At 26.3% G+C, this 16,014-nt stretch overlaps 1 protein-coding gene across 3 annotated transcripts in view; it reads right to left on the reverse strand.

The window, feature by feature from the left end:
• The window catches only part of LOC100213595 (DNA polymerase zeta catalytic subunit), a 76,876-nt gene that overhangs the window by 55,600 nt on the left and 5,262 nt on the right, over nt 1-16,014 (reverse strand). For all 3 annotated transcript variants that reach the window (XM_065792501.1, XM_065792502.1, XM_065792500.1), the window contains 7 exons: nt 12,458-12,532; nt 11,986-12,067; nt 9,403-9,484; nt 7,244-7,352; nt 6,924-7,015; nt 6,732-6,836; nt 197-278 (listed from right to left, as the gene is read on the reverse strand). In XM_065792501.1, coding sequence (XP_065648573.1) covers nt 197-278; nt 6,732-6,836; nt 6,924-7,015; nt 7,244-7,352; nt 9,403-9,484; nt 11,986-12,067; nt 12,458-12,532 — 627 coding nt within the window. The remainder of the gene's footprint in view (nt 1-196; nt 279-6,731; nt 6,837-6,923; nt 7,016-7,243; nt 7,353-9,402; nt 9,485-11,985; nt 12,068-12,457; nt 12,533-16,014) is intronic.

Raw genomic sequence — 16,014 nt, forward strand, 5'->3', positions numbered from 1 at the left:
AAATAAAAAAAAGATAAGATATTAGAAGTTTGTTAATTAAAGACTCAAAAATCTTGCTTACAACAATAAAAATGGACAATAGACCAGAGTTTTTTAAAACTGGAACCACAGATGCCATTTTCCAGCTAGCACAAAAACAAGATTTAGTAACGCACTTGTTAAATATTTTAGAGAGTATTGTAAATGAAAGACTTACAACTTCAATCTTCTTTCATCAATAATGTCTTTTAGTTTTTTAAGACTTAGCTTTTCATCGTTGGTTATGAACTCTTCTCTATCTAAAAAGTAATTGACTATCAATAGCCAATAAATTATATATAATGATATATAATTTATAAACGTTTGCCAAAAAAATGATTATTTACTTTTAAATAAGAATTTCTTTTCATATTTTTATCGTGAGTTAGATAATTCTTATAAAACTATAAAAATTTTCTACATAATTTGTTTGTATCAAGCACAAATGTTATTTATATTACTTACAACATAAAAAAATTTCTTTAATTTAATTCTTATTGTAAGAATTTGGTTTTTCTATAAGAAACTATAGAATTTTCTATAATAAACTATAATTTTCTTAAAATAAGAAAAGCTTTGCTTAATTACTTGAAACATGAAGAACTATTTTACTTGTTTTTTGTTTTTAAAATATTTTCAAAAAATATTTCTGTTAAGCATTTTATCTGAAAATAGTTTAACGTGATTCAAGAGATTTAAAGAAACTATTTTTAAAAAAACCGTATATGGAGACTTGTATATGTACAGTATCGGACAAAGTTGTGCAACCAAATAATGCTAATTTAGTTTCTTTATATAAAAGTGCTGCATTTTTTCAATTTAGAGAAATAACTATGTAACTGTTTAGAGACAAAGTTCTTCAAGTTTTATTCATCACAAAGTTCATTATTTGTACACGAAAATTAATAAATTAATCAAAAGTATTAAAAAAAGTTGATTTCCTTCTGGACAAAACAAGTGCAACTCGACAAAATGTTGACCAAGCTGTATTTCGCTATCAATATTTCGTGGCGAATCCTTTGTTGTCAATCACAGCCTTGCATCTTCGAGGCATAGATTTGATCAGGTGATCAATGAAACTTTGTGGAATCGCTGCCCAGGCCTTTTGGATTTTTTCAAACAGTTGATCCTTATTACGATATTTGGAACAAAGTCTTGATACGGTCCATTTTTTCACGCGGTATTTATCACAAATACTTTTTTGTGATATTCCACTTACATAATCGCCAATAATTTTCTTTCTTAGTTCCAATCCAAGACTGTCGGGAGCCATTTTTGCACTTGAAGTCATAAAAATAATAAAAATAAATAACCACGCTTCTCAAGGCTTACCGTGTTACATTTACCTTGTGATGATACAATAATGCTCTGTGGAACACAACGTCTTGGTTGGATGTGGACTGTATTGATGTAATGAAACACTTGTTGTATTTCACTTCTTGTATTGATGTTCTTCGATAAAACACTTTGATAAAACTCACTTCGATAAACTGCCTTGATAATACTGACTGATTGATTTCCATATACTGACTGAATTACATGTCGATTTACATGTCTCTTATATAGTAAAATGAACCTGTGTGAACCTGTTCTGGAAGATTCTAGATGCTTCTTTTCGATGCTTCTGGAAGCTTCTGGATGTGTCAGGATGCTTCTGAATGTTTCTGGATACTTCTGGATGCTACTGGATGCTTCCAGATGCTTCTTCTGGAAACTTCTGGTAGCTTCTGCATGCTTCTGGAAACTTTTGGATACTTCCTTTAATTATTAAAAAACTTCCGTGACGTTGACACAGACCAGACTTAAGAAAATGAAACAAACCAAAAAAGTTGCACTTGTTTTGTCCGCTGCAAAATGGCACTTGTCAACGAAATTCTGCCTGTGTGCTGTCACCTGTCAGCTGATTGCTCATGTCATGGCATGCTATGACTCCAGACTCCTGAACTGTTTGCTGTGGTAGTATATTTTGTTTCGTTTTTAAGACATGTAAAATTAGGAACACTTTTTAGCATTGTTTGATGTTGGTTGCAAATATTTTGTCCAATACTGTATATATGATATATGGAGAATTAAAACCTTTAGTTTTACTAAAATAAGTGATTTTGATGTGCATTAAAAATGTTTTACCTTTTATAAGTACCAATAGCATGGCATCAAAAAGACTTCTTAAATGTTGATGACAATAATAATGGTAGTGATAAGAAAAATAATGCTATACTAGAGGAGGAAACGGTTTACTTTACTGTAAACTTGTTTAAAAGAAGTAATCTATTATTTAAAATCTAGCATTTATCTTTTAGAAATATTTATTGTTTGGAAGTATATATTTAAGTTAGCATTTGTCTTTGTCATTGTCTAGTGGAATTATAGTAAAGTTTTTTTTATTATTCTAACAAAAAATAGAATAATAGTCTGATGTTCATATTTCTACAAATAAAATTTTATAGATAGAACAGTACACATCACAATACATTTGATCCCTATACTCAATATATCATGACTTAGTATTTGCAGATGCTGCTGCAAAAAATACTATTAATGGTTAACTGTATAACCAGATGTTCAGAGGAATGATTATATCTTGTAAGTATCTTGTAGATCTTGTAAAAATGTTAAGGTCTTTGGTTATCAAATGCCTTTGCCTAAATGTCAAGACATCAAAATATGTAATCTTTGTTTGACATTAACATTAAACACTTTGTTAGAAAGTAGAGGAGAGGCTTAAGCTGAATCTTCAGCTGGTCATTATTATTATAATTTTTTTTAGTTTGGAACCATGTTTTCACACTTGTGGGATTATATTGTTTTCTATTATATCATTTTATGAATTGGAATAAAAATATGAAACCTATTTTACATATTGATTATACCCACACCATGACATAGTACTTTCATCATGGCATCATGAATAGGAAGATAACCATCAAAGAATTATGAATTACTTAGGTTTATGTGGGAACTTTTCTTCAGATTTTTTCTTCTTTTCAGCCATTAACTTTCACCATGGATAAGGACCAAAGAGATATATATGCGTGCGTGCGTGCGTGCGTGCGTGTGTGTGTGTGTGTGTGTGTGTGTGTGTGTGTGTCTGTGTGTGTGTGTGTGTGTATAATTGAAATCTATGTAAGTTTGAAAGAACAGACATTGTATATATTTATAATGTTTTCTGATCTTTAAATATGAAAATTATACATTGAGGCATATATACATGAAAATATACACATCTTTATTAAATTTTAGGAAATGTTACATTTAACATAGATTTGAGTATTTTAAATTTATTTTAAGATAAAATAACCCTTATCAATACATAACAGATGGTGGAAATGAGGCAACTGCTATGAATTGTAAAAAAGTTATTCTAAGAAGCTATTCATTCTTTCATTCATTCTTTGATGTAGTGAATACATTTTGTCACAGACATGGAATATAATTAACATGCAATAATACCATTTACTATCTTGCATTATATTTTATTAAAAGACAAAAGCTCTGAAAAAACTTATTTGAGTCAAATGAGTAGTTTATGGAAAGAGTATTGATGCTACAATCATGACCATTTGATGCTATAAACATGACTAGTTGATGCTACAAGCATGACCAGTAATGATTAAAATTGCATTTATCTTTTTATAGTACAATAAACTAAATTGTGGTAAAACTTATTCATTTACTATTATCTATTTACAACATTCTAAGATTATTTGTACAAGAATTAATTATCATCATGAGCTTATTTTTACAGTGTTCAGGTCTACCCAATGTAATGACAGGTAATGAAAGAGAATTTAACATTATCTTTTACAAACCTCTAAATCTATATGCTCTAATAAAAACTAAAACCTTAAGAGGTAACAATAAGCTATTTATGATAAGGATTTTAGAAGAGGGATTATGCTTTGCTCAAAATAAAAAAAAAAAACTCCATATTGAAAAATCAGATATTTCTTTGTCTCTCTACAGGAAACAAAGGAAAAATGTAGTGAACTTGAATAAAAAAGCAAAGAAAATATATTTTAATTATGCAAATGCATCCAAGTCCTCCTCCACGTCTCTGTGGAAGATATGCAAGCCTTTTCTCTCAAATAAATCAGGAAATTCAAACAAACATATAACATTGATTGAACATGGGAAAACTATATCAAATAACTTTCAACTGTCATACATTTTAACTTGTATTTCACAAACGTTGCATTATTTTTTATAAATAGTGGTGTGATTTATTGCCCTTCTCCTTGCAATGTACAGAATTCTTTTGAATCGGCTATCATAAGATATGCAAACCATCCTAGTATTACAAACATTTAAAAAAAATCTAAATTAAATCCTCAAAACTTTAAACTTTATCAAATTACTTCTTATGATATCACTAGAATTATTGATTCTATAAATATTAAGAAGAAGACTAGTGGATATATTCCAAAATTTGTGCTAAAAACTTATGTCATTGATTTTAGAGTAAGCCTCACTTCCTGTATAAACAATATATCTCATCGTGATTTCTTTTCTTTTTAAAAATGGCTGATGTCATTCCATTTTTTTTAAAAAAAAAGATCCAACAGATAAGTCTCACTACCACACAAAAAGTATTTTGCCAGCTCATAAATAACCATTTCAAGCCATGAGCAAATGTGGGTATTTATTGAGACAAGCCTTAACAAACTGTTGTGTGGATTTCGAAAAGGGCACAGTGCACAGCATGCACTTTTTAATTTACTTAAGAAGTGGTAAAAATGTTTGGATAAAGGAAGCATTATTGGTTCAATATTTATGGATTTGTCAAAGGTTATGGATTTTCCAATAAAAGTCTCAAACTTTTGTTATCACACCTTTGTGCTTGCATACAGAGGGTAAGATTAGGTTCTTCATTTTCAGATTACTAAGACATGGATTCTGGTGTGAAGAAAATTGTGAAGGTCAATTTTTAATAGTTGGTAATGTTAAGATCTATGTTTTCTCTAAGGTTAAACTTTTCGGGGTTTATTGATAAGAATTTAAAGTTTGATGATCATATTAAAAGTTTGTGTAAAAAAACAAATAATTAGAAAAAATTATATTTTATACATATATATATATATATATATATATATATATATATCTATATATATATATATATATATATATATATATATATATATATATATACATATACATAAATACATATATACAATTGTAATATGATATAAATTTTTTAACTCATGATATGAATGTTTGTGTGTATTGTCTGATACAACTTAAAGTGTTGATTTTAATTATTTTATATTTTTATAAAACTATTGTAAACATTCTAATGTATATGTATATATACAAAATAAAGTTTTTTAATTAAAAAATTTCAAAAACATTCTGTTCAAAACTTTTTTTTTTTAAGTTTAGCTGCATGTTCTTTTATTCAAATTGATGGTGAATTCTTCTGATGTTTAACTCTTCACATGGTTAACAATGACCAATAAAAAAAAATATGTACAATCTGGGCTGGGCTTTTATCATAAGCTTGATACTTTTTGTAAACAAATTTCAGTTTAGAATTATTTAATACTATATAGTTAAGTTTTACACTGTTTTGCCTGAAAAAATCCTTTTGTTCTGTATACATAATGGTATAGCATGTAAAATGAGAACATGCAGTAACTAGAGAATATTCACATAACTATATTATATGTGGCAAGGTGAAAGTCCTAGAAAATGCTTCGGTTTTTGCAAATTAAGAATGCATATTATCCAAATTTTTTGCAAATAACAGTTTAGAATCCAAATTTTAACTTATCTAGTCATTATTTTTTAATGATACAAATGACAGACGAACAATAAGTGTAGTGTAGATTTTATAGATAATGATGATATATGTATTTGTAAAAATAAAGATGAACTTTAAAATTTTGAGAACTTAAAAATTTTGTAAACTTTAGGCTTTTTCAAATTTTGAATATATTCCTATAGATTTTATAGATTATATAATTAATTTTTATAATTATTTGTATTAACATTAACTGTATTGTGTTTATTAAACAATTATATAAGTTATTAAACAATTCTATATACTAACAATAAAATAAAAATTTAAAACCCTATGGAGGCCTCTGCTCTGGAACTAGAGACACTAAACACAGTAGTAATACTACTCAAGTCTTTACTAGATCAAAATGTGTTAGTCTGCTAACAGTAACATTGATGCTAAAATGACACCTAAAACTGTTTTTGCTTTTACAACTCAAGAATTGCTTGTCTTTATTACTCCAACAAATCTAAACAACTGATGTTCCACTTACAAACTGTCAGATATAGCATTGATGAAAGATTCATCATCTATGCCAAAGCAGCTAAAGTTATTGACTTATGAGGTTATTACCCTCAAAAAAAAAAAATACAAATATGGTAAGTGTATTTCTTTCAAGTATTAATGTTCTAAAAAGTGAAATTTTTTTTAGATTATTTTACATTTGTTAGTTGTTACAGTGGATTGGAAGTTTATAAATTTTGCAAAGCTATAATGATATTTGTAGACAATTTCTTCTTTATTATAGTGAATATGGTGCAAGTAATTTTTTTTTAGGTTTGTTAAAGCTTAATAATGTGTGTATCTAAAATGTTAATTTTTAAGGAGCTATTAAAATTTTGCAAAATGACAAGAAATTTTTTTATTTCAATTCATAAATATGGTATAAATATCAATAATAAAAATTTTTTAACTAAAACTATTCTCTTTTAAATACCTTGAGATTCACTAATCTTAATTATAGAACTTTCATGGTTGTCTCTTAGTCGTTGCTTTTCGTCTTCCCACAATTCATTTAAACCAGGATTAGTTCCAATACTTTCTACACAAAAATATACATTTACATAATTAGCATTATAAATAGTACAACAAAAATTTATTCAAATTAGTATTTGTAAACATAGCTTACCCATGATACTATTTTTATTTAAAATGGCTGATTCAAGTGCATCTACCTCCACAGCACAAGTACTTTGCTTTTTTACATTCAGCAAATGTGACCTTTTAAAAGAGTTATTATTTTGTTTTTTAAATTTTTATTTTAAGTTAATAAAATTACAGTTTAAATGAACATACCAGTAAATAAATGAAAAAACTGTTTTTATAAAAAAAAAATCAAGAAACAAAAGCTTATCATTAAATAATTCTGCCAATAATATATAGTTAAGTAATAAATATTTAATAAATTATATATAACAAATGATATATAATAAATTAAATAATTCTTACTCATGGACAGTTTCTTCAGTAAACACTTCAAAGTTTGACCTTTTAATCAAAGGAGACTGAAACAGGTCAGAAGTGTGTGGACTTGAAAAAGTTAAATTAGAAACTGTATCTATAAAATAATAAAACATTATCAAAATAATTTTTACACTTTTTATGTAAGAAAAAACTACTGAGACAAGTTAAATGAATTACATAAAAATTAATTAATAAAAGTAATTACACTTAACAAAAATATTTTTTTTAAACTGTTACAATAAATATTATATTTAGTTAACTTTCTGAATATTAAACAAATTTATAAATTAGCTTACAATAGTTATACATTAATTCAAAATACTTATTTATTTTAAAATACCTTTTTGAAATTTTAAAATAAATAAATACATTTGTGTTAACCAATGCTGAGTTCCTATTTAAAAAAGAAACCTCTAGATAATTTTTTTATAATAATTTAAACTCCTTTCATATGAATCTATAATACACAATACTTATAATTTATTTTCTATAATGAATAACTAATAATATATTTACATGTGGTACAAGACTCGTAATAAAACTTTTGGCTTATAATCAAGAGTGCAGTATTTTTAGAGGTTTCATTTTACTTTACACCTCTGAAACTACTGTGCTCAAACTGTTTGTTTTTTTAACATGGTGTCTTACAAGGTTTTTGATTTAGAGTTATGGGTTGAAAGTTTTAAATAAACTTAAACAAAAAGTCTCCTTGACTGTAGCAACTTTCTCTGGAACCTTGAGACGTGAATTAAATAAATAAAAAATTTATTGTTCTAAATAAAAATTATTTAAAACAGTGTACTTTAGTTATTATTTATTGTTAAATTTTAATATTAAATTTAGTATTATTATTAAATTTTAATATTTTGTAACAACATTCAAAAAACAAATTTTTAATTAACTTAATATCTTTAATTATCTTAAAAAACATTTTTAAAGTTAACTTAATAACACCATTTTTTTTTTAAAAAAATTCAAAATTAATTTAAGGGTCATCCATAAAGGACACCACGCTAAGTTTAACTAATGACAAGAAATAGGAGAATTTTGGCTCTTGTGCACAGAGACTTTTGAAGTATTATAGCGCCTTATGTTGAAAGAAAATCTCCGCAGAAGGGAGCCAATAAACTTCTATTTCTGGTTAGTATTTAAATTCTGAATGACGTCCTTTATTGACGATCCCTTAATAACATTAATTTTTTACAAAAAAAAAACTTGTTGAGAATTTAAAAAAAAAAGTGAACTACAAAGAAAACAAATTTTCCTCAAACAAATTTTCTCAACGCCTTGAATGGCTTTAACAAATAAACAAAAAGTAACAACAATAATTAAAAGTAATCGAGAACTAATTAGAAACATAACTCAAACTTAATTAACAAAAAGAAATTTCTTTTGTAAAAAGAATTCTTGTAAATTCTTCTGCTTCCTTAAAACAAAAAAATGCAATTTCTTGATTTGCTTCCACACATTTTAATCTACGATGGGGAGACTATGATGGAGAGACTACGATGAAGAGACTAAGATGGAGAGACTACGATGGAGAGACTATAGTGGAGAGAATACGATGGAGAGACTACAATGGAGAGACTACGATGAAGAGACTTGTGTTTTATTTTTCATGTAATGAATTAGTTGGCATTTAACACTTTCAAAAAAAGAAATAAACTATTTCTTCAAGTAAAAAAAATTCTAAACTGTTTTACATTCCTTTAAAATTAATAAGTGAGGAAAGGGGAGGAAAGGCAAGGGGGCTCCAAAATCTGCATTTTAAAGTATGAACACAAACTTTGGAGCCCATGCTAGAGAACTAATTTTTGGCTAAACTCAGACACAAGAATGAACATGCACAAATTTTAAAGCTCGTGCCAGAGAATTGATTTTTAACTTAACTTGAGTTGATTCTTAACATCAACAAAAAAAATCATAGGAACTTAGCTTGATAACTGCAATTAAAATTTTAACACAAAAACATAAAAACTATGCTTTTTAAAAATAAAACAAAAAATTTATCTTTAAATACAATCAAACAGTTTAAATTTTAAAGTTTCAATTTTTAAGTCAATAGTTTATTTTAATAATAAAAATATCTCAACCTAAAAAAGAATTATATAATAACAATAAGAAAATTAAAAAAAAAAAACAACCTTTTTTTGGCAGTGGTGCTCTAAATAAAACGCTTGAAAGATTAATAAAATTCATTCCATGCAAATTGTAGTCAATAAAAAACTAAACAGTAAATAAAACCAAACAGTTAATAAAATCATTTGATAACAAACTTCATCATAACAATGTAGTTAATAATAAATGACAATTACAAATAAAAAATTTTACAAAATGATGTTAAAGAAAACTCAAACAATCAGAAAAATATGCAACCAAAGTAACAAACTTTTATTCATTCAAAAAATATGGGTAAAGAAATATTTTTGGTTTTAAACAATGCATTAATTATGCATACTCTAAATTTTAATTGAAAAAAAACATTAAAATTTTTGAAACGCATTGTAATCTTTAATTTATAACTAAATGAAATCTTTGATATGTTTAAATCTTTGTTGTATTGATTTGATTGCAAAAATTTAAATTTATTGAACGATTGTATTTGAAATTATTAAGATACATCTAAGTTATTATAGATAAGAAATAAATAATAAATTTTACATAAAGAAAAATTAAATACTATGACTTTTATTTTTTTATTTTTTACTAACTTGTTTTTATTACTCTTGCCAGCAGAGTATACGCAGAGGAGGAAGGGGGGTTCTTTTAAGAATCACTCTCTTATGATCTTAAGAGAGTTGTTCTTATGAAAGTTGTTCTTGTGTTTTTAAGAGAGTTGCTCTTATGAAAGTTATTCTTATGTTCTTAAGAAAGTTGTTCTTATGAAAGTTGTTCTTATGTTCTTAAGAGAGTTGTTCTTACGAAAGTTGTTCTTATGAAAATGATGAAAAAAAAGATTATGATTAGAAATAGATGCGTAATAATGAACGCAACAATTTAAACAATGAACAATGATTTAAAACCAGGGAATATGCATGCTTAACTCTAGGAGATTTTGTGGGAGACAATTTTCAGCAAGAGACAAAAGCCCATGGACCATCATGAAAAAATCACAAAAAGAACTCCAGTCAGCCTAAAAACAGTACAAAAAGTGTGATGATACGGTGAATCTAATGTAGAAAAAGTAAAAATAAAAAAATAGAAATAAAAGTTTTATAAAACTATAATAAGTAGTTCAGATCATAAAATTGTAGCTGAAGATGATTATGCTATAAAATTGTAGCTGAAGATGATCATGCTATAAAATTGTAGCTGAAGATCATCATGCTATAAAATTGTAGCTGAATATCGTCATGCTATAAAATTGTAGCTGAAGATCATCATGCTATAAAATTGTAGCTGAAGATCATTATTCTATAAAATTGTAGCTGAAGATCATCATGCTATAAAATTGTAGCTGAAGATGATCATGCTATAAAATTGTAGCTGAAAATCATCATGCTACAAAACTGTAGCTGAAGATCATCATTCTATAAAACTGTAGCTGAAGATCATCATGCTATAAAATTGTAGCTGAAGATCATCATGCTATAAAATTGTAGCTGAAGATCATCATTCTATAAAATTGTAGCTGAAGATCATCATGCTATAAAATTGTAGCTGAAGATGATCATGCTATAAAATTGTAGCTTAAGATGATCATGCTATAAAATTGTAGCTGAAGATCATCATGCTACAAAATTGTAGCTGAAGATCATCATTCTATAAAATTGTAGCTGAAGATCATCATGCTATAAAATTGTAGCTGAAGATCATCATGCTATAAAATTGTAGCTGAAGATCATCATGCTATAAAATTGTAGAGCTGAACCACTTATTATTGAACAAAAAAAAAGATTCAGAAACAAAATCAGAAGTGATGGTAAGCGATTAGAGTTGTCCAAACATACAAAGTTAAAAATCTTAGAAATTAGAAAAAAAATTTTTTTGAGCTTTAATGCCAGCGAGGTCAGTGATGGTCAACCATGCCAATCAGTATGATGATTATTAAACTTACCAATAACAACAATATTGACAACAACAACAATATAGGTAGATGGATAAGAAAAAAATGCTCAGTCAATTTAATTAGAATCAACAAGGAAAAAAGAGCATCCATTGGAAAAAATTAAATAATATAGAACAAAGAGAAAGATTTGGTCTTGAAACAATTTTTTTTTATCCAATCATAAACTTGTAGTGTTTGTTATTTTTTGAAACATCAAGGAGTTGCTAAGTTACAGTATTATTACTTTAACTCAGTTTAATATTTTATTGTTTTAATAAAAAAGTGAAATTTAGTTTAATATTTTTAGTTTAGACAGTTTAACTAGAATGAATTGTGTAAGAAAATTAGTTTTAAAAATATCAAAAAGATGTAAATATCTGTTTCACTATCATATAGAAAATACAAACAAACATTTTTTTTCTATGTTTAAAGATGTCTTTAGTTTTTTCATTTTTGAAAAATGTTAGAGTTGCAAGATACTTTTAAAGATGCTAAAAACTCCATTTCTTCAACTTCATTTAAAAACTGTGAACTTAAAAGAGTGTTCCTAAATTCCTGAACACATAAATAATTCTTATGCTTTTATATTTTATAATTAGTTGTTGTGATAAAACACATAATTTCATTTAGGCAAAAGACACTTATAAAAAATAATGGAATAAAAAAATAGTTAACTAACCTGAAGAATAAATGGTATATGTGTTTCAAAAGGTTGAAAGAACTGATTCATTACTGAGCCATTTATGAGCAGATCTCCAGCTCTAAACATAAAGTATTTAATTATAGAGAAATTTCAATTTGAAGCGTCAATCAGTATTAGAAGAATCATGAAATATTCACGTAAATTATTTATAAAGGTATGGATAAAAAAATGGAAAACTACTGAGATGTCTATAAAAGTGGACTTTCTTCCTCCCCACCCCCAAACAACCAATCCCTACCCTTCTACCACAAAAGAAAGTCATAAGTACTTACTTATGCCAAACAAATATATAAATATTATACTAACATTGTACTTTTTTTAAATGATTGAATTTATCCAGAGACAGGATTTTAAAAATATTATTTTAAATATTATTTTATTATATTATTTATTATATTATTTTAAAAAGTAATAACTAAATAAATAAAAATTAAAAAAAAATACATACACTGAAACATGATTGGGATTATATAAATAAATTTGAAGAAAATCTTTCTCATTCTTGTAATACCCATAAAACGGTCTAAATAAAAAAAAAAAAGAAAATAAGATTTATATTATCAATAAAATTATTTGAACTACAAGTTTGTACTGGTAGGATTAGTACAATTTTGTATCATTATATATTATCATTTTATATTAATTTATTATATTTTTTCTGTCATTTTTTTCTAAACATGGTGACAATTACTTGCTTTGTTTAATAGAGTTACTTAACTTTATCAGATGATTTTACTTTTTGAAAATGCACAATAGAAACTGTGAACTTTAAAGAGAAGAATAATAGAACAAATATTTTTACTAAATATTAAAACCCAGAAAACTCTTTTAAAAAAATGTTATTTTTAACTTTTATGCTTAAATGTTTGAAAACTAATAACTTTAATACTATTAAACTAGCGTAACATTAATTTTTTTCAGAGTTTTAAACACACGCATACACACGCACTCACAAACACACAGATAGCAACTTTTTTCAGATTTGGGTAGTTTATTTAGAAAAAACGCTTTAAAAATCTTAATTTTTGCTTAAAAGTTAAAGTAAAACAGGATATATTTTTTGATTTATTGTAAAATTTTCTTTTTTGAAAAATGGGCATAAAACACTTTAAAGTAAAATTTGTTATAAGTGATTTTAAAACATATCCTTGTATAACATTTTATGCCAGTCAAAATTAAATTTTCCTCATCCAATAAAAAGTTATAAAACAGAAACAGTGAACTATGGGATTGAATGAAATATGCTTATTTTAAACTTGGTAAATAAGGTTTTTATTAATTAATATATCTAAACTGACCAATAAATCTTTGTATTCTTTGCATAAACTTTGAATCAGTTATTATCAAAAATCTATTTAAACATAAGGTATATTACCTTTAAAAAAACTTTAAAAAAGGAAAAACTGGCGAAACTTGTCTACTTGGCGTCTAAAGGCCTCAGCAAGAATGGCGGGCAATCCCACTCTATGCTTGACCAAGTATTTAATATTTAGTTGCAACAACTTGACCACGGCTTTTTAGACATTTGATAACGTTATCAAACATCTGAAAAGCTTTGGTCAAGTTGTTGCAACTAAATATTGAATGCTTGGTCACACATAGAGTCAGATTGCCCGCCATTCCTGCCGAGGACTGCATCTATAAAAAAGATCAGTCAAAATTACATATTGTTAATACATTAGTAACACCATTATCTCAACAAGAGTCATTTTAACTGCCAGAATCTATGCCAGTACCATCTATCAGTATAAGCTCTAAAGTCAACAAAACTTCAATAATGTAGTAACTCTGGCTATTTAAATGGAAGTTCAAAAAAAAAGTTAAAAACAATTACAATCAGACCAATCGCTTGCTGCAGCTTTGCAACAAACAGTTTGTATTCAACATGGATGTGATTTATCATTTCATACGGATTAATTTCTGTTTAACATTCTGTTGTGAAATACGTTGTGCCACACAAATGTCAACAAAGAATATGAGAATTTATAAATGAACATTGGGTGGTTGCTCATATGCATTGCACCCAGCAGAAACTACGCAAAATGCATTTCAAATATATCTTGACATCTTGAATGACTGGAAAATACTTTTGGATATGAAAAATATATACCTGCTAATGGGTAAGTGTGATTGATACAAAATATAAAAATATTTTTAATCTGGCCCTGATTGGATGAAATCCTTCATTATTTGTATCAACTGAAATGCCTGATTTGCTGACAAAGTAAAACTGGCAAAAACCTAAACTGATCGAAGTCAGTTTGTCTATACTCTGATTATCCATTACAATACAAAACATTACTGCAACTAATATATTTAACTATGACGAGATAAATTTGAGCAACAACCCAGACTTTAAAACAGTAATTTGTAAATGTAGTCTTAAATGTGTTGAAAAAAAATGTCAAGGCTGGTAGTATTGTGTACTGTGGGAATGCAGCTGATCAGTTATTTTTTACCATGGTTTTTTAGGAAGCAGCAAACTGCTACATAGAATGAACACATGGTGGTTCTCCTAGAAGCATTATTGACAGTTCATAATCTGGTTGGTTGGAACATTTGAAATTTTACAGATACAAAGGTCAGTACTAGAAACAATTAAGCTTCACATTTTTCATCTTATGCCATTAAAGCGTGCTTGAAAATTATATTTCCATTATATGTTTAATTTTGAATGACACATGTTAAACAAAATGCTGTTGCTGTCTTCAGATCCTTAAAAGTCAAGTGAAAAAAGGTTTTAGAAACATAGTGAAGTGAATCAAGAACCAATATTTAATTCCTGAAACATATTTTTTAACACTCTAGACAAAGTTGCAGAATACTCTGAGTACAGAGAACCTAACATTTGGATGGGAATCTTCAGACATACATCTATTGAATCAAGAATAAGTATTAAAAAGACCTCAAGATGTCAACAAAGCTCATGGCAGCAAGACCATAAAAGAAATGTTCAATGAAGATCAGGCCTTGTTTAAAAGCCTTACGCTGCTGGCAATTTACATACCTGTAAAGCTATTTTACAAACACCAATATGATAAATTTTATATACACCTAAATGATATAAAGTTTCTTAACTTCCATTAAGAAACTTTTTATCACTTTTTAACTTTCAAGTTGGTCTATAAGCGGTAAGATAAAAAAAAACTTTATAAAAAAGATGATTATGTAAAAAAGTTTTTTTACAAAAGTTTGAATGACAATTAGTTGGAAGCAAAATTTACAAATGAAAAAAATTCAAATAAAATTAAAAACAAAAAAAACTTAAGTTTTTTATTAAAGCAGAAAACAAAGAAAACAGTTTAGTTTATTTAAAACAATAAAAAAAATTTTCTTATATTTCTATTAAATAATAACAATTATTTAATATCAAAAAAGGTGCTATTTTATATTATCGCTGTTTATGTTATGTTATTTTTATTTTGTTTTATAGCAATGATTGATTTTTTCAGTTGAAAAACGCAAATATTGGATGTAAACAAGCTTGAAGCAAACCAATACAAAATATATAATAAACAGGCCTTGTTTTAAATAAAAAATGCTTATCACATTAACCTAATGTGAATTTTTTTAAATTACTGCAATAATATTAATTACCCTAAAACGAGTTAAATTATTCTTATTACTAATAGGGAATGTTTATTTTCTTTCAATTTTTTAATATTAAATAATTAATTTTAATATTGCACTTTTAAAAATTGTTTGATATAAATTTATTTCATTATCAACATTTGTATAAATGAATTAAAATATGATAAATTTTTTAAATGATTATTTCTTAAATTTCCAATTGCGACTTGCAACTTAAAATGGATTTTTTATTTTAAAAAAATTAGCGAGTAATAAATGAAAAAATTACATTATTTAGTTAATTTATTAAAAGTTTATTTTTTTTATAAGAGATTTTGTTTTGAAACCAGAGATTAATTTTCCAAACATCATTTAATGAAACTATATTGTTGTACAAAAAAAAAAATTGTTGTTAACTATAAACAATTTTGTTTT

This window comes from Hydra vulgaris, chromosome 03 (assembly GCF_038396675.1).
Source record: "Hydra vulgaris chromosome 03, alternate assembly HydraT2T_AEP".
Taxonomy (NCBI): Eukaryota; Metazoa; Cnidaria; class Hydrozoa; order Anthoathecata; family Hydridae; genus Hydra; species Hydra vulgaris.